The sequence below is a fragment of the Ovis canadensis genome, chromosome 6 (assembly GCF_042477335.2).
Source record: "Ovis canadensis isolate MfBH-ARS-UI-01 breed Bighorn chromosome 6, ARS-UI_OviCan_v2, whole genome shotgun sequence".
Lineage (NCBI taxonomy): Eukaryota > Metazoa > Chordata > Mammalia > Artiodactyla > Bovidae > Ovis > Ovis canadensis.
The window spans coordinates 116,937,395-116,961,147 of NC_091250.1; the positions used below are offsets into that span (position 1 = coordinate 116,937,395).

General features: G+C 38.1%; 1 protein-coding gene across 1 annotated transcript in view; it reads left to right on the plus strand.

The window, feature by feature from the left end:
• Positions 1-23,753, plus strand: part of ARHGAP24 (Rho GTPase activating protein 24) — a 574,044-nt gene that overhangs the window by 88,313 nt on the left and 461,978 nt on the right. Inside the window, exon 2 of the mRNA XM_069594606.1 lies at positions 12,277-12,476. Coding sequence (XP_069450707.1) covers positions 12,297-12,476 — 180 coding nt within the window. The 5' untranslated portion in view covers positions 12,277-12,296. The remainder of the gene's footprint in view (positions 1-12,276; positions 12,477-23,753) is intronic.

Here is a 23,753-nt window from a genome sequence, read left to right on the forward strand (position 1 = left end):
CATACCTGAATGGTCTAGCGGTTTTCCCTACTTTCTTCAATTTGAGTCTGAATTTGGTAATAAGGAGTTCATGATCTTAGCCATAGTCAGCTCCTGGTCTTGTTTTTGTTGGCTGTATAGAGCTTCTCCATCTTTGGCTGCAAAGAATATAGTCAATCTGATATCGGTGTCGACCATCTGGTGATGTCCATGTGTAGAGTCTTCTCTTATGTTGTTGGAAGAGGGTGTTTGCTGTGACCATTGCATTTTCTTGGCAAAACTATTAGTCTTTGCCCTGCTTCATTCTGCATTCCAAGGCCAAATTTGCCTGTTACTCCAGGTGTTTCTTGACTTCCTACCTTTGCATTCCAGTCCCCTATAATGAAAAGGACATCTTTTTTGGGTGTTAGTTCTAAAAGGTCTTGTAGGTCTTCATAGAACCGTTCAACTTCAGTTTCTCCAGCATTACTGGTTGGGGTATAGACTTGGATAACTGTGATATTGAATCGTTTGCCTCGGAGGCGAACAGAGATCCTTCTGTCTTTTTTGAGATTGCATCGAAGTACTGCATTTCGGGCTCTTTTGTTGACCATGATGGCTACTCCATTTCTTCTGAGGGATTCCTGGCCGCAGTAGTAGATATAATGGTCATCTGAGTTAAATTCACCCATTCCAGTCCATTTTAGTTCGCTGATTCCTAGTATGTCGACATTCACTCTTGCCATCTCTTGTTTGACCACTTCCAATTTGCCTTGATTCATGGACCTGACATTCCAGGTTCCTATGCAATATTACTCTTTACAGCATCAGACCTTGCTTCTATCACCAGTCACATCCACAGCTGGGTATTGTTTTTGCTTTGGCTCCATCCCTTCATTCTTTCTAGAGTTATTTCTCCACTGATCTCCAGTAGCATATTGGCACCTACTGACCTGGGGAGTTCCTCTTTCAGTATCCTATCATTTTGCCTTTTCATACTGTTCATGGGGTTCTCAAGGCAAGAATACTGAAGTGGTTTGCCATTCCCTTCTCCAGTGGACCACATTCTGTCAGATCTCTCCACCATGACCCGCCCGTCTTGGGTTGCCCTGCGGGCATGGCTTAGTTTCATTGAGTTAGACAAGGCTGTGGTCCTAGTGTGATTAGATTGACTAGTTTTCTGTGAGTATGGTTTCAGTGTGTCTGCCTTCTGATGCCCTCTTACGACACCTGCCATCTTACTTGGGTTTTTCTTACCTTGGGCATGGGTTATCTCTTCAGGGCTGCTCCAGCAAAGCACAGCCGCTACTCCTTACCTTGGATGAGGGGTATCTCCTTACTGCCACCCTTCCTGACCTTCAACGTTACTTGACCAAAAAGAAAAAAAAAAAATGAAATGGTTCTTACTGGAAATCATTAAGCACCTCAAGGCTTGCATTTGAAGGAAAAACATTGAGAGTTCATTGTAGACAATGACTATATCAGCCAAAGTTGGCTACTTGTATAATATTTTCTTTGAAGTGTGATTAAATTAAAAGCTGCCCCCCCCATAGAGAGCCTTGATATGATAATGCAGTCAACAGCATGTCTGATTTTCCCGGGTTGACTTCATTAAAGAAGTCTGATATCAGAAGTATTTTTTAGACAGGCTTTTCTCTAAGTATAAAAATGTGGCCATCAGGAGACAGAGATGGAGGAACTCTGCCCAGAGGTTATTTCCCTGTTGTGAGAGGAAGACGCAGCTGGGGCATTCTCCTGGCCTTAGCCTGTCTTTCTCAGCATCCCATTTGCTTCAGCTTTGCTCTCTTCCCTCTGCCCACTGTGTATGAAAGCTCACCTCTCTTGCAGCCATTGTTCCCTCATCCTCTAGATTCATAATCCCATTGCTTTTTAGATTTAGAGGGAAAGTTTCTTTTCTTTGTTCCCTGAGACTGTTTTTCAAAATAAAGTTTTACTGATGAAAACTAAACTAGGAGTAAGAGAGGGGAAGGACACACAAAGTCCTAAAAATTGAGATGTTTATAAAATTTGCTTTCTGATCCTTTATTTAAGAGTCTTGTCAAAGATGGAGTTAGTTAATGTAAAACAAAGGACATTCAACTCCTGTTTTCTGTTCCCTGCTTAGATCTGATTGCTTTGTTTTTGTGGCCATATGATGCAATACTACTTGCCGTATTAGAACTCTCATCTCAGAGCGCTCTAAGTTTTTTCCATTAAAAGAAGTTGACTTCCTTGCTTGTTTCTGCAACATGTTTACTAAAATTGGAATGCTACATGGCCCCTGCAAATTTGTGAGGTGTTTAGTATTTTTATGTAATGTATAGCATGATGATGAGAGCTGATAATACTGTATTACATATTTGAAAAAGCATCTGCCTACAATGTGGAGACCCAGGTTCAATCCCTGGGTCGGGAAGATCCTTTGGAGAAGGAAATGGCAACTCACTCCAGTACTCTTGCCTGGAAAATTCCCTGGTGGGCTGCAGTCCATGGGGTCACAAAGAGTCGGACATGACTGAGTGACTTTACTTTATCACAAGAAAAATAAATTTGTAACTATATATTAAGGTTGATGTTAACTTGGTTTCTTACAGTGATCATTTTGCAGTTTTTACAAATATTGATTTTGTACAACAGAGACTAATATGTTCTATCAATTAGACCTCAATTAAAAGAGAAAAAATAAGTTGATTTTCTTATCTTTTCTCATTTCAAATGGCATTCTCTCTTGGGGGACACCTGAGTTTCTATTTTCTGTTGGAGGGATATTATCAGTTCTTGGTTTATTTATAGAATCAAAGTAACAAAGAGTCTCTCTCTTCTTTTTTTTTTTTTTGAAATATTTCATATGTATAATTACATTTATTGCATATATAATGGCACATACTATATATAAATATATATAAATATATATATATATATATAATTGTATATATGGATTTGCATGTCCACATTTAATGTGATTGATTGGTTGTGACTGTCTAGAGTGCTGAATTGAGAAAGCATCTGGAAGTGCATCTAGGTTCCTCAGGAAGAGAATTGTGACTAATTAATAATGTCTTTCATGAGCTTAAGAGTAGCAATATAGTTGCCATGTATCATCTTCCTTTTCTCTTGGTTCTATCAGCAGTAAAGCATTTGTTTTAATTTGATTTTTGTTTCTACTCACCCTTGGGAATTCCAGTGGTTCTCTATTTTTTTTTTCCCTTCTAATTCCTTGGGGACCGATGTGTCAGTAGGAACACATCTAAATATATATTAGAATATTTTTCTCCCAATTGAATGAAAACCTCCTTAAGAGGTAGCGGATTCTCTACAAAGTATGCCATTAAACATACAATAAACACAAAGTAAATATTTAAACTTTTTTTTCAAGTGAATATGGAAACATTGAAGCTTAAAATATAAAACATAGATTGACATTCTGATCCACACCAACAGGCACATAATTTTCTATTTTTGTCTGTTATCTGTTGTTTTGGACAATTTAATTTCAAATGAATCAAGGAGCAGGATATTTAGTGTTTCTTCGGGAAAATAACTGCACATTTACAAAATTATTACGGCCAAATTTTCCCCTGGTGTGCTCTTCTGGTGACCATTTTAAACTTTGTATTCATGACTGTTGTACATTATTCAATTCCTCTGCTTTCTTCACACTTAGACTCTTCAGTTTTAAGAAGAAATATTTCTTTATTTTTAACTTGAGTTATACTTACGGGTAATATCCAGTGAGAAAAAAAATGGGAGTTCCCTTTGCTCAACAATTTCTGAAGTTTGGTTTAGCTTTAAGCCACTAAAATCTTAGGTGAAGGAATTTGGACTGGAGCCCTTTCATTGGTGTGGAAGTGTTAGTAGCTCAGTTGTGTCCAACTCTTTGTGACCCCATGGACTACAGCCCTCTAGGCTCGTCTGTCAATGGGATTCTCCAAGCAAGAATACTAGAGTGGGTTGCTCTTCTTTTCTCCAGGGGATCTTCTAACCCAGGGAACCCAGGTCTTCCACATTGTAGGCAGATCCTTTACTGTCTGAGCCATCAGGGAAGCCCCTTGATTGACATATATAATAGTATCAAAAAGTTTAGGATTTTTGCACTGTACTCTGGGGAACCTTGAGGGCTCTGAGGTCCACTCAGTTAGGCCCCAAAAACTGACTGATGAATTTATTTCTTTATTTCTTCATTCACTTACATTTATTCAACAAACCTTTGAGTATTTAGCATATTCTAATTAGTATTTAGAGGAGTGTGGTGGGGAAAGGTTTCAGGGAGCCCATATCTTCCATGAGTTATGCTGTAGGGAACTGAACAGTAATAAGCATATGGCCGCATGTGATAAAGGCTCAGTCCAGAGTGACATGGAAGCTCGTGGAAGGGAAAAATCAGACTGGGGACAGCAGTAGCTCTAGGGGAGCCTTTCTAGAGGAGCTGAGGGATGGAGAGAAGTTAAGTGAAAACAACCATGTATGAAACCCAAGGTCCTTTCAAGAGATTTTTAGAAAAAATTCAATTACTTCCTGAAAAACAGATTTGTTCCTCCTGGAATTTATCTCGAATCTAAAACAATCTCCATTAGATCCACTGTAATATGGGACTTAGAGTGCTGATTGCCTTGTAGGTATCACAGTTTGATTTAGTTTTCTGGCGGAGTGGTAGAGGGTGAGGGGCAGAAAGCGAACTGTTTTTCATTCATCAGTTTTCTTTAGTTAGCAGTTACTTAGGCTACTAAGATTTAATTCTTTAAATTGATTTTTGCACATTCTTTGTAAATGTAATGATCTCAGTTCGTTTCCAAGGCAAACCATTCAACATCACAGTAATCCAAGTCTATGCCCCAACTGTTAATACTGAAGAAGCTTCAGTTGAACAGTTCTATGAAGACCCACTAGACCTTCTAGAACTAAGCACACACACACACAAAAAGAAGTCCTTTTCATCATACACACACAAAAAAGAAGTCCTTTTCATCATAGAGGATTGGAATACAAAAGTAATGTACATATGCATTGTAAATAGCATGTGTAGATGTGTGTATTTGTATGTGTGTATTTGTAGGCATGCACATGTGTATACATGTGTATGCACACGTGTGAGCACATGCATATATGCGTGTATGTGAGTATATACACATCATATGTTTATTCTGTGTGTTTTTGTTGTGTGAACCATTACCTGTAGGAAGGTTATATGTTAGCATTTAGGCATGTTGTTGTTTAATCCCTAAGTCATGTCCAACTCTTTGTGATAACATGGACTCAGCCTGCCAGGCTTCCTCTGCCCATGGAATTTTCCAGGCAAGAATACCGGAGTGCGTCGCCATTTCCAGGGGATCTTCCCAACCTAGGGATCGAACCCATATCTCCTGCATTGGCAGGCATGTTCTTTACCACTGAATCACCGAGGAAGTCCAGCATTTAGGCATACAGCTCAATAAAATGTACTACCGCTTGTCAAACCAGCATGTTAGCAACAGCTACAAGACTTTTTTTTTTTTTTAATAAGAAAGGTTAGAACTCAGATAAATATTGGTCCTCTGTAGTTATACTTCATGTAGAGTGCAATCACATTCATTTTACAAAGGTGTTAGGTTCCAATATCAACACAAATGGTGACAATTGGATATGAACAAAACAACTCTCAAAAGTCACACAAATCACTCACAAATTGCAATACTTGGCCAACTTTGCCAGTTTTATATCTGTTTGTTTGTTTGTTTGTTTCTCATAGCAATGGAACAGATCCCTATTTTTTTGAACAACAGTGGGGAGTTTGTGTTGAGCAGCCATGTGGTATGAAATTTATGTATGCAGAGGCTCTGGGAGCACATGTGCACTGTGACACACTCTCCCCACCAGAGCTCAGGGAGCTGACACTTGCTGTGAAAATGCACCTCCTGTCTGTCCCACACACGTGGGAGCGCATGTTCTCTCTTTTCCTCTAGCTTCCTTCTCTTCTGCTATTCTCTTGTGTTTCCTGAACTAGTCTTGTAGGTAAATTCAAACACATTGCAACTCTGTATCATATGGCATTCTATTTATAAATATCTTTGTTTATGTGTGCATTCATATATATATATATATTCTTTGTTGAAACAAAGTTACAAATATAAATACCTATGTGTGTGGCTATTGGCATCTAGAAAATTCTGTTAAGAGCATGAAATTCATCTCTGATTGCTTCATATAACATTTTCATGTGTTCCTAGTCCATCTGATTGCAAAAAGAACCATACAAGTAGATACACAAACCAGTTTCCACTGCTGGAAAATAATTTAAAGCTGTGATCCCATCATATGAGGGGATTTTTTTTAAGCCCCAGCATGGTACAGTAGCTATCATTAAGGTTGTAAAGATACAAGTTAACTTAATTATGTTTTTTGTTTTAGTTTAGGGTAACCATTTATTTATATTATTGTTATGTTACTTTGCTAAACACTGAGGTCATTGGTCCTACCGGAAATCTCATGGACTACCCAGCTGCCATAGCCTGACCACAAGAAAAATACTTTCCCAGTGCAGATTCATTTAAACATTCTCTCAGAATCCGAGTGAGTGAACCATATGTTCCTTCATGCAAAACCAGAATTGATTACATGTATTTCCTGCCAAGGAAAAGGAAGTTTTGAATTTCTTTAGTAAGGGCAATTTCAGGTTCACTTCAGTTTGATGATTTTGACATTGTGTTTAAGTACAATTTTCATACTAATGGAAGTCTCCTGTGTCCAAGGTGGCGGGGGGGCGGGGGAATTAAGTTCTTAAAGTAGACCATATTCTTTAAGGCATTAAATGCAAATTTACAACTTTCTGAAATACTCTTTGTAGGAATTCTATTGTGATTGTTACATGGCTTCACTCCTTGACTGGACAGTTGTTTACTGAATAGCAAGTAAGCACTGGATATATTGCAGTGAGAAGAAGGAAGTGCTTGAATTGATGGAGTTTATGGGATCCTGAAGGGGTGATCAGCAGTAAACAGCTAAAGAAACAGCAATTTAGAGAAGTGTCAGGAAGACAGAAGACAGAGTTCAGGGAGAGACAATAACAAAGAGCAAGTGTTAGTCTTCCAGTCGTGCCCAACTCTGCGACCCCCATGGACTGTATCCCACCAGGCTCCTCTGTCCATGGGATTCTCCAGGCAAGAACACTGGAGTGGGGAGCCATTCCCTTTTCCAGGGGCTCTTCCCAACCCAGGGATCAGATCCAGGCCTCCTGCATTGCAGGCAGATTCCTTATCGTCTGAGCCACCTGAGAAGCAGAGAATAACAAGAAGGAAGCTGATTCGCTAGGTGATTAGTAGTGACAGTTGGAGGAAGTAGGTTTCAGGCTGAGACTTAAAGGATGAGAAGAGATGGACCATGTAAAGTTAAGGGAATGAGGCAGAGCAGCCTAGGTGGAGATCAGCAATCATTAAAACTCAAGGCATTAAAGGAGCTTCTGTGTTTTCAGAACTGAAAGTAAGCTGGTGTTACTATACTGTTCAGAGCTTTAAAATGTGTATGTTATGGGGGGAAGTGTGAAGGAGGTAGAATGAGATTAGATTACGTTGGTAAACACATGCCAGATGATTCAGAACCTTCTATACCATGTTTAAGACTCCAGATTTTAAAATAAGTACAGTAGGAACAAATCAAAATTTTCCATGTAGAGAATCATTGTCTGATTTAATTTTTCAGAGCTCACTTTGGCTATTTTGTGGAGAAGGAAATGTGTGAGCCTGTGCCTATGTGCTCATGTTTGTGGTTAAAAATGGGAGCAATGAGCCTGGTTGCTGGGCTATTAGAATCATCTAATCAAAGATAGTGGTGGCTTGGGTTATAGAATGGAGATGGAGATGGAATCAACTGGATAGATTTGAAATGTCTTTTGGATGTATAACTTTCTGAATTTACAGACACATTTGATATTCAGGGTGAAGAGGAATCAGGAATCTAAAATGATCACTTTTTTTTTTTTTTTCCTATCTGGGCATATCATGGTAGCCTTTACTAAGATCAGGTTTTGAGCAAGATCAGGTTTCAGAAGGAGATCATATTCACTCTTAGATATCTAGCACCAAGCCTATTGCAAAATTTATTAATTCATCAAACATTGATTAAGCTTCACCATATGTCAGATGTTATACTAAGTATTGAGGATATCTGGTGTCCTTATGCTTATGGAATTACAGAGATGGTAGATTTCAGAGTGCAAGGAGGGGCCATAGCTGGAAATCATCCAGTCCAACATCCTTATTTTAAAGATGAAGGGTAGAATTTGAAGCTTTTGATTTTTGCAGAAATATCAAGACTCCTCTATAAAAATGACGGTTATCTTAGTAAAACTTAACTTCATTCAATCAGAATAACTGTGGTATTATTTTCCCTTAGGGATATGATACAATCTGTTTTCATTTCTGTTTTAATGATTGTTACAATTAGTACCATTGAAATACTTTCTGATGCAATCTGAAGTCATGAAAATTTGGGCACTGTAGCCAGGGGTTCAGTGAGAGATGCTATCATTGGTTTGACTAGGCTTATAAACAACATATGCAAGAAGAAGAATAAACCACATTCAAATGTGCACACATTTTTTACTAAGGATTAATAGGAGACAAATGTGGAATTGGGCACTTCTATTTTTTATATTATTGATGGTAGGTTGCTAATTATCTTGAAGCATTTCAGAGGAGATTTTTCAAATTAAACAGAAAGTATTAACATGAAAAAGAAATAAAGGGCTGGAAAGAAAAAAAAAACTTGTTGTGCAATGAATTCTAGATTTTTATGTGTGCATGTGGGTGTGTGTGTTGAAATGTTTGTTTTAAGGACTTATTCAATTTGTACGTTATGATATTTGGTTAAAGAATTAATAGGTGATGATGAAATAGCAAGCTGTGTAGATGTGAACAGTTTAAATGCCAGGAAATGAAAAAAGATTATTTAGGGTGGTCTAAATATGCATTGCCATTGTTCAGTAACTAAGTCGTGTTCAACTCTTTGTGACCCTGTGGACTGCAGCATGCCAGGCTTCCCCTGCCTTTCACTATCTCCTGAAGTTGGCTCAGATTCATGTGCATTGAGTCAGTGATGCTATCTAATCATCACATCCTCTGCCACCCTCTTCTCTTTTTGCCTTCAGTCTTTTCCAGCATCAGAGTCTTTTCCAGTGAGTCAGCTCTTCACATCAGGTGGCTTAAGTATTGGAGCTTCAGCATCAGTCCTTCCAATGAATACTCAGGGTTGATTTCATTTAGGATTGGTTGGCTTGGTCTCCTTGCAGTCCAAGGAACCCTCAAGAGTCTTCTTCAGCACCACAATTTGAAAACATCCATTCTTAGGCACTCAGCCTTCTTTATGGTTCAACTCTGACATTAGTACATGACTACTGGAAAAACCAGAGCTTTGACTATACAAACCTTTGCTGGCAAAGTGATATTTCTGCTTTTTAACATGCTGCATATGTCTGTCGTAGCTTTCCTTCCAAGGAGCTTACTTATTATCTATATTAAGTTACAACATTCATTGTTCATTTAGAGTGAGGTTTACTTGGCTATTTACACTAAGTCAAATACTATGAAAGAAAAGGGGTGAAAGATCCTGCCCTAAGGGCAGAACAAACTGGAAGTATCAGGCATGATCCAGGCTGCTCACACAACATGCACACACGTGATGGGAGACTGTTTCTTGCTGGGAGTGGTGATTGCCAAGGGAAAGCCCTATGGAGCAAAGGAAGTTTCAAGATGTTTTGTAGAGATGAGAGCCTGTTCATCCAGAAGGTGTTTCAGGATACGACAGGGAAAAGTGGGTACTAAATGAAACAGATGGCAGTCAATGACCTATATGAGGCTTAAAAGTAGTTTGAGGAGATGAAGATAGAAAGCAAGGCTGGAACTAGATTGGAATACATATGGAAGAGGCAGAACTCCTTAGAGGATGGTGGAAATGATCAAAATAAGAAGCATTTAGAATGAGAGCTCTTCTTCAGCCCCTGTAACTGGAATGGCAGGACTGAATTCACAGATATAATTATATATTAATATATGTATATTATGTATATGATTGATAATTGTAATTATAATTAATAAACATTAGTATGATGTTATGTATTACACATATTTTATATAATATAATATATATATATGGAGTCTAGATAAATGGTACTGATAAACCTATTTGCAAGGCAAAAATAGAGATGCACATGTAGAAATTGAACAAAGACACAGGGAGCGGGGAAGGGGAGGGTGGGCCAAACTGGGAGAATAGCATTGACATACATACGCTACTATGTTTAAAACAGATAGCTGTTGGGAAGCTGCTGTATAGCACAAGGAACTTCGCTCTGTGATGACTTAGAGGGGTTGGATGAAGGCAGGGGGTGAGAGAGAGGCTCAAGAGGGAGGGGATATATGCATGTTGAGTGTTAGTTATTCAGTTGTGTCTGACTCTTTGTGACCCCATGGACTGTAAACTGCACCAGGCTCCTCTGTCCATGGGATTCTCCAGGCAAGAATCCTGAAGTGGATTGCCATTCCCTTCTCCCGGGGATCCTCCCGACCCAGGGATTGAATCCAGGTCTCCTGCATTGCAGGTGGATTCTTTATTGTCTGAGCCCGCCAGGGAAGCATGCACAAAGCTGATTCATGTTGTTGTACGGAAGAAACTAACACAACATTGCAAACCAATTGTACTCCAACTAAAAAGAAACAAATAAAATGGGTAGAAAAAGGAAAGAAAACAGGACAGGGCAGGTGTTGAGGCCTGGCCACTACTGGGCGGGGAAGACAGAATGTACAAGAGATGAGTAGCAGCCGGCACCCCAGGGGCAGGTGCTGTTCCATGAGCACATGTGGGGAGACTTGGTCAGTGACTAGATCCTGCCTTGGCATCAGCAGTTTCAGGTCCTCTGACCTCACATCTTGGGGCCAGCATGAGCAGCATATACCTCCAGGTCATCACAGAGATGCTGGAAATATTTGTCCGGGCATTTCCCCCACCATGTCCATAGCCTTCTCCTCCATGCGTGTCTTAGCATAGAAGCTAAAGTGTTTCTCATAGTGCTTCAGTTATAGAGGTCCAATGATGGAGGGGTTGATCCTTGTACCTTCAAGGAAAAAATGTAGATGGTTGAAGGCTGACAATTGAAACTTCGTGGAGTATACTAGACTTGTATATATACAAATTAATTGAAAAATTCGTGGTGAAAATAAAGACTAGGCAGAAAGACAACTTGTTTTCTGGAATCAAGCTGAAAAAATAGAAGCTTTGGCATGAATATGCCAGCACAGAATTATTCTATGTTTTAATAATTAATCTGTATCCTTATATCCTCAAGAAAGACACAAGAGTCAGAGTGCAGTTTTCACTTCATGAAAAATGCTTAGGAATAAACATTAGCAAAAGCCTGCAGGAAGCCTTTGGGATAAGAAAATGTCTTGTTCTTAACTACTTTTCCCTGGCTCTTCCAGAAAACCAACTTCTTACTGTGGCAGCTTAGCATCTCATCTCACCTGTAGATTAATATTGGCTCTAAGATAAACTCATATGCTTGACATGTACAGTGTGTGTGGCCTTGTGTTCCTTCCCACATAACCTTGAAATTTTCTTCATCATGCAGTTGACTGGAACATACCACCGCTCCAGAAGTCTGAAGGAGACTCATTGGCCAAGCCGGGCTATTTTTCATTTGTTTGCATTTTTCCTCAACTTTTTCAGCTGCACTAATTCTTGACCAGCCAAAGAAACTCTCAAGGGGATGCTCTGGGAGAGGGAGGCAGAGACAGCTTGAGAAATTCTCACATATGTAAAACATGCCTTCTATTGAGGTTTTTAAAATAGTGCCTCTAAACTTTAACATGTGTCAGACTAAGTTTGCTCAAATACTCACAGGCTTGCACTAGCAGGCTCCAATCAGTGCACACCAGACATGGAGGCCCATTATCACGAGAGTCCTGGCTTTTTTTTTTTTAGGTGGTTTTTAGTTTGTCTTCAAATATTGCCTCTTGTGACCGTGGTGTAGTGGTGAGCATAGCTGCCTCCTCCGACTTCTTAACACATCACATCTAGAACTTTCCTATTCTTTAATTCTACGGAAAAAAAGAGATATTATCACATAGTTGACTAGCTCATTTAGGAAAGACACGAGGAACTCTGTCCAAGTTTCCTCCAGGAATATTGTTGTCACATTTGTGGTTTGCTTCTAGAAATTTGGAATGTGAGTTGATATATATTTTTCACTACTCCTCCAGCTTTTTTTTTTTTTTTTTTAAGGGACAGGTAATTTAAGAGCGGGTTGGCTATATCAGAGCACCTTATTTTTGTTGTTTTTTGTTTGCTACATAGGAAAGTCCACCAGCTTCATAATGGAGGAGACCAATGACTCCATGGAGAACTCCCCACAAGGCCCAGGGAGGAACAATGCTGTGAAGTGTGGGTGGCTGAGGAAGCAAGGAGGCTTTGTCAAGACCTGGCATACCCGTTGGTTTGTGCTCAAGGGTGATCAGCTCTATTACTTCAAAGACGAAGATGAAACCAAGCCCTTGGTAAGTAGGAGAAAATAAAAAGCACTATAGTGCTTAGTAGCCTAAGAAGTGGTGAGGTTTGCTAGAAACTGTTGGAGACCGATGTCATCTCCATCTCCCTGGTCTCCTTCGGTTCACTGGCAGCTTTCACACTTTTACTCATGGTTTACTTTGGTTCAGGAGGATAAACTTGCTAATCGAGGCCCAGAGGCAAATTATACTTGTTGAATATTAATTTTGACTCTAACTAAGCTGGACCAAAATATCTGAGTTCCAGAGATCTCATAAATAAATTAATAAGAATATCTTGGAGAGGTACTCAAAAAAATAAAAAGGATATTTCATATTGATATCATGACAGTTATAGGGGGTTTCCATACTTGTTACTGATTTCATCATAGCGAACCAGTAGGGAACATGGGGGTTATCGTATGAAAATATTAATGGACCTCTGTTAGAAGATGTATCTGTTGTAGCCAAAGCACCTTTCCTTTTCTCAGAAGCAAGTTGAAAGATTTGAAGGAAACCTGTAAGTGCAACTTTAATTTATGAGACACTGTCAGTATCTGTTCTCTGGGGGCTTCTCTCTGCTTTAACTCATATAAAATATGGATGTAGTGCTAAATCCAACCAGCATACACAATATAATCCCCCAGGAATAGTTTCTGTGCTTCCTTGTGGTTTCTTAGTGGTCTTTTAGTTGCTTGTTTACTTCTCATTTCCTCAGCCACAGATCTCTGGGTTGCAATTAGAGACGAAAAATTCTCCATCCTTCCCCTGTAGCTACGACAAGCTTTCTTAGTTGTGATCTTTGCTTATCAATGGATAAAAGAAGATGGGAATGGAGGCATTCCCTCTGTGTTTTTCCTTCATCTACATCTATAAAATACATAAGTAAGAGAAAAAAATGTTTTAGAGTAGTTTACATAAACATCCCTAACGGTATATTCTTGGAGCTATTTTCCTTGTATTAAAATTTGAGAACTTAATTAGGAAGTTGGATCTAGGCTCTGCTTTAGTATTTTAAATTCCTCAGACATAATTTAACAAACTTCTCATTAGTCTAACTGAATTATTAATACATAAAAGTAGCAGTGAAATTACATTCTCCACTCATTTTTTGAAATTTCTATTTTTTAGCATACCTTTACCAAGGCCAAGCATTTGACTAAGAATCGGTATATATATGTTATGAAATGCTTAAAATAATCCTGCGAGGTAGGATTAGCCTCATGTATGAAGAAATCAATGCTTAGGTATAAAGCATATTATCCAGAGTTAGATAGCAGTGCCATGTTTGCCTCTAGTTAAGTCCAAGTTCATATGCTCTCATTCAAAGATCTCATAAATAAATTAATAAGAATATCCCGTATTTATGTCATGACTGCTATAAGGCATTTCCATAAGGACAGGGAAGTCTGGCATGCTGCAGTCCATGGGGTCACAAAGAGTTGGACATGACTGAGCAACTGAACAACAGCAATGACATTCCTTTCATAATGGCCAAACAGTGGGGAATGTGGGAGTTATTATTACAAATGAAGAAACTGTGGCTGAGATAAGCACCATCATATAGAGATCAGAGGCAAAGGAGTCTTTTGTTTGTTATCTTATATGCTAGCGTTCTTTTCTCATTGAACCTTTTTTTATACTATGTAATACAGTAAGGTATTATCTTGAACATAAAATTATTTTTACCAAACTCAGGTTAATGTGAAAAAAAGTAGAACATGGGGCATTCATTATGGAAACTTTGATATGGAGGACCATGTTGAATACAGGAGAAGGATGAGTAACATTCAATATTTTATCCTATGGACTTTTGTTCTGGTGTATTTTGGATGGGCTGGGTCGTTAACCAGAATGAGTACAAATTAAATAATTAATTAGGTCTCATCTAGAATCTAAACAAAGATTAGGGGAGCAAACGGAGGTTTTAGGAGCTGAGGGACTGGAGAACTGGAAGCAGACTAAACAATCGTTCTGACTCTTGGGTGAGTTCAACATACCTTCTAGTAATGAAGATTGGCTACAATAGGTCAAGATTGAGCTCAATGTTTCTAAAGTTTGAGAATTTGCAGATGTCAGAGGATATGTACATGAACCCCGTAAACTGTTCAAAGAGGATATTATCAAATTGCCTTGGTTATTGTCCTCTGTGGGGTTTCTCAGAAGATCGACAGAGTCACAGTATTCTGTGCAATGTAGTTATTTTGATAAAAAGTTGGAAATTTAAATAAGAAATGCAAAAACTTCTGATCAATTCAAATGAAATTGCCTCAAAGTGAAAATTAATTTAATTCATAGTATTTCTAAGATAAGCAGTATTTTGCTATTAGTATGTTACTAGTATTTGTAGACATAATATGTGAAACTAACAAAATAGAGTTTTATTGATAAGAAAATGCTAATTCTTATACAAATGAAACATAGGTTACCATTATTCCTCCATAAAAAGTTTTCATATTTTTCTTCCTAATTATTATTTGTTAAAGATTTGCTGTTAATAAAGTATGATAATTTGGGATGAATAACTTTGAATTATTCATTTTTGGACAATCTTTCATGTAAGCACCAGGAATTTTGACATTGTACTTTGAAATTTTAATATTTTGCACTGATGTTTAGACATGTACACACAGAATCAGATGAAAACAGCAATGTCTATGTCAGAGGACAGTTTGTAATTTGAAAGGACTGTGTATTTGTCCATGAATGGATTAATTCCTTACTTTAAAGTGAAAATTTTAAATCAGAAATAGATGCCTGCCTGACACATTGTAAGTGCAAGGCACATTTTTGGATGAGTTGGTGAGTCAATAAATGATATCTATAGCCAAGCAGGGTTGGGCCAGGACCAGGTGCTGTACCATGGACTATCCTCAGCTTCATATATCAAAATCATAACCTCTTTTTCAAACAATGAGGTTTAAATCACATTTTAAAAATCCTTACTGACATATCATAGAGGAACTCTAAAAAATTCAATAAGTAGCAATTGAAAACCTTGGGAAAATGTTAAAACAGGGAAAAAAATGTCATAAAACTCCTTACTTTATAGATAAAGGATGCATGTGTGTTTGTGTGTGTGTATATGTGTGTGTGAGACAGAGAGAGAGAGAGTGTATGTATCAGCCAAGAGATATTATTGGTGAGTAGCAAATAACAAACTGAAAGTCAAATTTCCCTGCTTCTGATCCAATGTTCCTTCAACTTAGCCTTTTGCCTGCTCACAAAGCCTCAGCTTTTCTTTAGATTTGTTTTCAGTCAGAAGGACTATTTTCAATATGGGCACCTCCAAGCCTAAGAATGCCCTTGGCCTTTGTATTTTTTTTTTACTGAGGGCTATTTCAATAATACTGGAGGAAACATCAGTAATGAAATGAAAAAATTTACTCTTCTGAGCATTCCTAACCAGCTGAAAAATTTCAATAAACTTAATCTGAATTGGTTTTCCTCTTTCTTAATAGTATTTCTAAAATGAAAATACTAAAATCCTTGAAGTATGTGTCCCTCCTATCCTAGAAAAAGCCTATCAGTTTATTTTAGTGAAACTTTCTCTGACTTTCTCAAGTCAATAAAGAGAGTCAAGCTCCATCATTATCCTTGTTATTAAAAACTACACATCTGTTGGGGGAAACATGTAAATAGAATTACAATTGTGACAGTATATTCATAGGTTTTCAACATATTTGGTGTTATGGATTGAATTGTGGCCCCCTCCATAATTTACATAAAGTCCTAGCCACATGGAGGATTAGGACTTTAATGTAAATGGTGGCAGGTGGAGGGGCGGGCACAATTCAATCCATAACACCTAATATGTTGAAAACCTATGTTAATGAATATACCTTTCTCAGTTAAATTTTTCTTCCATCTGTATAGTCAATTTTCATGTCTACTAGAACCTAGTATATCTGATTTCATTATAGACTTAATCACTTAACATTGATGTACCGTATTCTTATTCAGGTTGCACCTTGCTTCCTAAATATTGCACAATCTGAGCAAGTCTGGGAACTTGGAAAGTCTCTAAACTGACCCTTGGATTTTCTTCTTGAGCAAAAGGCAAAAGCCCGTCTAGGTTCTCCTTTCTCTGGGGACAGTACCTTTTTGTAAATGAGACTTTCTAGCCTGTAGCCAGGGTTCCCCTGGAGTTCTACCTCAGAGTGTAAGTGTTTTATATTTAAAATACATCAAGCTAAAATCTTTAGTATCCTATAGTTTTAAGATGAAACTTTAGGTCATCTTGGCCCAGACTCACTCCAGAAACTCCAGTGTTTGGAATTATCATGGAAACAGATTTTATTTAGAACAGATTTAAAAAATAAAGTTGATTTTGTTGTTTCTGAAAAAAACCAACAGAGTAGTGACATATGTAGCCAATGTTTGAACATACACCAATGTATCCATAATTTCTGTTACTCATAGTCCACTGTTGTAAGCATTTTATAATTCTGTATTTTAACAATATTTGTTTAATACTTTTAAAGGTCCTATTTATACATAGAAAAAAGTTTAAAATTATACTGTACATAAGAATTTATTTAAAAAGAAATCTTTCATCTACCTTGGGTACTCCTAGGAGTTCTGGCTAGCTATGAAAAATGTTTTAAAACATATTTTAAACTAAGCTTGTGACAATATCTGTATGGCTATTTTTCATTAATAATCATGACAAATGTCTGTGGCCTTATAGATATTATAACAGAGAAGATAAAGCTGAATCTTAGATAAAATGTGATTATTATAATTATCTTAAAAATAAAGCAGTTATATAGATTTTGTTAAATGAATCTAGTGATAAATTCCTAGTGCTTTTTGGGAACAATTTGCTTTACTTCTATCCTGAAGTATATTATTACTTGAACAACTGCTGAGTCTCAAGTTGGGCCATATTAGTGAATATCTCTGATATACCTTGGGTACTAGAACTTGACATACCCTGGAAAGCATTGATTTTTAGAAGCCAACCTGGGACTTTTGATAAAACGACTGAAATACAAACAGGCAGTAACTCAATTAATCTAGTCTAGACTCCTCTGTCCATGAAATCGTCCAGGCAAGATCTTCCTGACCCAGGGATTGAACCCACATTTGTTATGTTTCCTACATTGTCAAGTGGGGTTTTTTTTGTTTTGTTTTGTTTTTGTTTTTACCACCTGAGCTACCAGGGAAGCCCAGCTGACTTCCAGTGTGGCATCTAAATCTCTTGGCATCTTAAAAGACACATAAGAAGGATTTGTGTGTCATCATAAATTTTTAGGAACTCTTTCCTCTTTCCTAGAAATCATGTCACGGTGGTATTATTAATAGTGAATGTTTTATTCTGCTATTGGTTGAATAATTTTTTATTGCTTATAGAAGTCATCTAGGCATGGCATTTTATTTCAGTGTGGTTAAAAACATAGGCTTTTGAGTCACTTTATTTGGGTTGAATCTTGATTTGTCTACCAAATAACTATGATATATTAGACTGAATAAGCTGGTTTAAACTTCAATTCACTAATCTGTACAATGGGAAAAGATTAGTACCTACCTATAACATTATTCGGAGAAGGCAATGGCAACCCACTCCAGTACTCTTGCCTGGGAAATCCCATGGGCGGAGGAGCCTGGTAGGCTGCAGTCCATGGGGTCGCGAAGAGTTGGACAGGACTGAGCAACTTCACTTTCACTTTTCACTTTCATGCACTGGAGAAGGAAATGGCAATGCACTCCAGTATGCTTGCCTGGAAAATCCCAGGGACGAGGGAGCCTGGTGGGCTGCCGTCTATGGGGTCGCACAGAGTTGAACACGACTGATGTGACTCAGCAGCATAACATTGTTAAGAGGTTTATGTGAGATAATTTATGTAAAGAATTTTAAAAAGCAGTAGCATACAGTAAATATAAAATAAATGTTTGCTATTTTTATAACATTAGTTTGAAAAAAAAATTTATTTCTTGAGATGGTCATACTCATCATTCTTTCACTTGGTTTTTTTCAACATATATTTATAGATTTCTAATGTTCCTGCAGTTATTATGCTAGACTCCAGAACAAAGGATGATATAACTATTACTATCAAAAGATAGACCTCCCCAAACAAACAAACATACAAGGATTTAAAATGAAATTTCTTTCTTTCTCAGGTGAAAGTCCAAAGTGATTCTCCGTAAGTGAGGAGGTCTGCTTCAGATAACTGTTTAGAAACTGAAGCTTCTGGTGATTTTGCAGTTTTAACTTTTGGCTTTGAAATTTATCATAGGATCATTTTCTTTCCAGTAATCTAGAAAGAGTATAGAATAGACTACTGCATAGAAGGATTAGAGAGACTATTCAGTGTGGAAGTGCCTCTTATCACTTCTCTTCATATTCTAGTAGTTGGGACTGAGTTACATGATCACGCCTAACAGCACAGGAGGCTGGGCATGTACCTGCTTTATCCTGGGTCAGAGGAGAACATGGGTATGGAAAAAGAGCTAGCTGTCACTGCCACAGATGATCAATTAAAATATTAAATTAAAATATATCCATAAAGATGGTATTCAGTTCCAGTGGCTGTTATAGTCAATATAATGAGTATTTAAATAAAGAAAGTATAGAGAATACTTAGGAAGCAACAGAAAGGGGGCATCTATAATGACTTCAAGGTTCAGGGAGAGTTTTTCTAAAGAAGATATATTTAACTTCAGAAATAAAAGAGAACATAACATTATTATAAGCGGTTTGGGTGATATATGTGGCAGAATTAAAGTGTAGGTCATGACCCTTTGGTAGATCGTTGACGATTTGATAACCATAATAATAGTTAAGTATTTCAACACCTTAGAAAGGAGACAAGCAGGGATAAGAGATGAATTTGGAGACATAAACACAGACAAGTCTGTTACAAGTCCAGTAAGCAGTGCTAGAGATTGTTTATTTTATTCTGAGATCTTACAATTTCCCCTTGCTTTTATGTGCATATTTTTCTTGGTTTATTGGATTTAGAGCCAAACAGTGAAAACAGGGCTTATTTTATGTGCATCTCACTGTTAAGGAATCCAAAATGTTCACCTATCCAAAAGGGCCTCCTGCAACAGTTTTGCAATTCTGTCTGTTTGTATTGTTTATTATTTTGTGTAGTGCAATAATTTGCCGAAAAATTATTGAAAAGCAACTATGCCACAAACACTTGGCCTTCTATCATCCGTTATTCAGAGAAGGCAATGGCAACCCACTCCAGTACTCTTGCCTGGAAATCCCATGGGCAGAGGAGCCTGGTAGGCTACAGTCCATGGCGTAATGAAGAGTTGGTCACGACTCAGTGACTTCCTTTTCACTTTTCACTTTCATGCATTGGAGAAAGAAATGGCAACCCACTCTAGTGTTCTTGCCTGGAGAATCCCAGGGATGGGGGAGCCTGGTGGGCTGCTGGCTATGGGGTTGCACAGAGTCGGACACGACTGAAGCGACTTAGCAGCAGCAGCAGCAGCAGCATCTGTTATTACCTAACCATGAATCCCATCAGGTCACTTTTGACTATAAGAGGAAGAGCGGAGAAAATCTGTTGCTGCTGGAAAGGATACTTGGGATGAAAGAGCAGCAAAGGATGTCTTGGATGAAGGGAAATTGATGGATGGGCATGGTGGGCAGAGGGATAAGTGTGAGAGAAAATTTCATCCTCATACTGTCCTCTAGAATTGACTTTGTCCAGTGTAGGCATTTCTCTGGAAAGTGGTTGAGCCCAGTTGTTTTGTATATAGTTTCTTGGATCAGACTGCCTGTGTTCAGCCTAGATTATATCACTAGTGGTGGGCCTGTGGTAAGTTACTTGTTGTTTACTTGGATAAGTTACACATCTGTAAGCTATGAGTAATAATAATACCTATCTCATAAGCAGTTGTTAGCATACATGAAATGATGTTTCTAGAATACTTATACAGTACCTGGCCACATATTAATCTCTCAATCTGTGTGTGTGTGTGTAATCAATCGCTCAGTCGTGTCCATCTCTGTGACCCCATGGATGGTAGGCCACCAAACTCCTCTGTCCATGGAATTTTCTAGGCAAGAATTCTGGAGCAGATTGCCATTTCCTACTCCAGAGGATCCTCCTGACCCAGGGTCAAACCCATGTCTGCTGTGTTTCCTGCACTGGCAGATGGATTCTTTACCACCATGCGACCAACTGTTGTTGCTTCTGCCACTATTGCCACAGTCAACATTATCATCGCCATCATTTGCATCATCTTTTACCATCAGAATACTCTGACACAGCAGTTTAGAAATCAATATCTATTATAAACACCTTATTTATTGTATAACAAAATGGAAATGGTAGATGATCAGCCCTTGTAAGTAATGCTAACATCAGAGCAGAAGATAACTTGTTTTCCCTTGTGATCTTGCTGCCAATACATTGAATTTAAATGGATTCTCAAAAAAAAAAAAAAAAAAGCTCATGCTAAATTCTGTAGTATGTCTTTTCTCTTTGTTTAAATTACTTCTGAGGCCCCTTCAGAGCTTACCAAATGATTTTGATGACAGCTGAGGAGGCTTAAAGTATTCTCTTTGCAAAACTGGACCAACCCAGAGGGAGGCAGCTCTAACTTTCTCATCTCACTCACAGTACTTATTCTGAAGAACAATTTGGAGAGATAACTACTGGAGTTGAATCCCTTGAGTTCTGCTTCTAACATTTACTTATTGATTGAAGGCTTTTGTGTTTGTGATGGAATTTAATAAGTATAACCATCAGCATAAACTTAGGTTTATTTCCATCACTCTAACTAGTGGAGAAGAGAATTTGGGGGAAAAATTAATAGTTGGAAACATAATTTGAATGTTTATATTTTTAGTGTTTAGAGTGATATATTTTATTTTATTTATTTATTTTTTAATTTTTATTTTTACTTTATTTTACTTTACAATACTGTATTGGTTTTGCCATACATTGACATGAATCCACCACGGGTGTACATGCGTTCCCAAACATGAACCCCCCTCCCACCTCCCTGCCTATAACATCTCTAATGTATTTTAAAGGGTTACTCCCCACCCCCACCCCCCCCGGGTATATAAAGTATTTCATAGCTATTTGCTATTTATTTTCTTTCAGATTTCTATTGAGCACTCAATCTTTCTGTCCCTTCTTCTTTAGATTTACTCTGCATAAATTCAGATGGTCTCTATTTTCCAATGTTATTTCCATATGTTTATTTATTCAGTGACTGTCAATTGTAAATTATGATTTATGAAACATTTTGTATCAATTTTTGTGTAAAAGGAAGCAATCCTGGTTGCTTGAATTATTATTCTTGCCTTCTGAATTTTGGTTTTCCTTAGCATAATATTCTCAAGGTTAATCCATGTTGTATCTGTATTAGCACTTCATTTCCTTATATGGCCTAATAATAGTCCATTGTAATGATATACCACATTTTATCTATATCCATTCTTCAGCTGATAAACATCTGGGTTGTTTCCCACTCTGGGGCATTTAAGAATAACACTGCTGTGAGCATGTACAAGGTTTTGTGTAGTCATACATTTTCATTTCTCTTGCTTATATACATAATAGTGGGTTTGATGGGATATATAGTAACTCTGTGTTTAACCTTTTGAGGAAATACTACCATTTCTTAATTATTAAATTCCAACCTAATTTAAAACTCAGGCCTCATGCTTGATTTAAATCTCATTTATGTTCCTCTAAGAATCAGCCTGCCAATGCAGGAAAGGGGGGATTTTTCCCTGGGTTAGGAAGATCTCCTGGAGAAAGAAATGGCAACCCACTCCAGTATTCTTGCCTAGGAAATCCCATGGACAGAGGAGCCCCTGGGGTCACAAAAGAGTCAGACGTCACTTAGCAACTAAACAGTAACAACACACCATACCCCTGTGCTTGCCAGCCTTGATGGCTTACCTCATACAGAGAGGAAGCTCAGGGACACTTTTCCTCCCCTCTCTCCAGCACTGGGTGTGTGTGTGTGTGTCTACACATGTGTGAGGACCATGAATTGGGTACCTTTTTCTTCTCTTTGACATTTCTGGACTGGCAGGGAGGAAGAATAAAAAAGGACAAATTCATCTCTTCCTAAGAGCCTACGACTATAAGGAGACTACAGGTCCGTCTTGGTTATTCTTATTTCTCTGGCTAACTTGTGGCTGTTTATGACCATCTCAACTACCCAGGATGTTGGACATGGGGCTGCATCTTGTTCTCTTTTTTTTACCCTTTAGCTTTCACAGGCAGTACACCCACAGCTTCTTGCTCCTAAGAGCTCATTACCAGGCCACCTGCCTTCCCTGCTTAAACTTGAGCTCCTAAAAGGCATGATCATCCTGACCAATAAGTTCAGGGATTTCTATAAGATGTTATGGAAAAACACAAGCCACCTTTTTGGCTCCCCAGTATATTTTAACTGTGCTAAATTATTTCTTTCAAACTCTTTGTTCCTGTTTGTATCATAGTCATAGAAGACCTTGATGGAATCTATTCAGTGCATCAGCAAAACCCTCAGCTCAGCTTTGTGAACCTGTTCCATTCAGTTCAGTCAATCAGTCGTGTCTGACTCTTTGCAAACCCATGGACTGCAGCACTCCAGGCCTCCCTGTCCATCACCAACTCCCGGAGCTTGCTCAAACTCATGTCCATTGAGTCGGTGATGCCATCCAACCATTTCATCCTCTGTCGTCTCCTTCTCCTTCCGCCTTCAATCTTTTCCAGCATCAGGGTTTTTTTCAAATGACTCAGTTCTTTGCATCAGGTGGCCAAAGTGTTGGAATTTGAGCTTCAGCATCAGTCCTTCCAATGAACCTGTATTCCTGCTTAAGTTTATTTTAAGTATGGGGTCACACATACCTAACTAAGTTTCATCCCTCATTGAAATTTAAAAAAACAAAAGATAGTTCAGATAAGAAGATGCACATCTTCTATTTGGCCTACCTTGTGGTCAGTTTTGAGAAACTGTCAAGTGGATGACTAGAATAAAGAACTGAATCTGTAGATGTGAGCTCACTGACCCAGATATGGGTTGAATATGCAATAGTCCTGACCTTACTTGCCATGGACACTGATTATTTGAATAAACCAACATAAATTGCCAACATCCACTGGATCATCAAAAAAGCAAGGGAATTCCAGAAAAACATCTGTTTCTGCTTTATTGACTATGCCAAAGCCTTTGACTATGTGCATCACAATAAACTGTGGAAAATTCTGAAAGAGATGGGACTACCAGACCACCTGACCTGCCTCTTGAGAAACCTGTATGCAGGTCAGGAAGCAACAGTAAGAAATGGACATGAACAACAGACTGGTTCCAAAT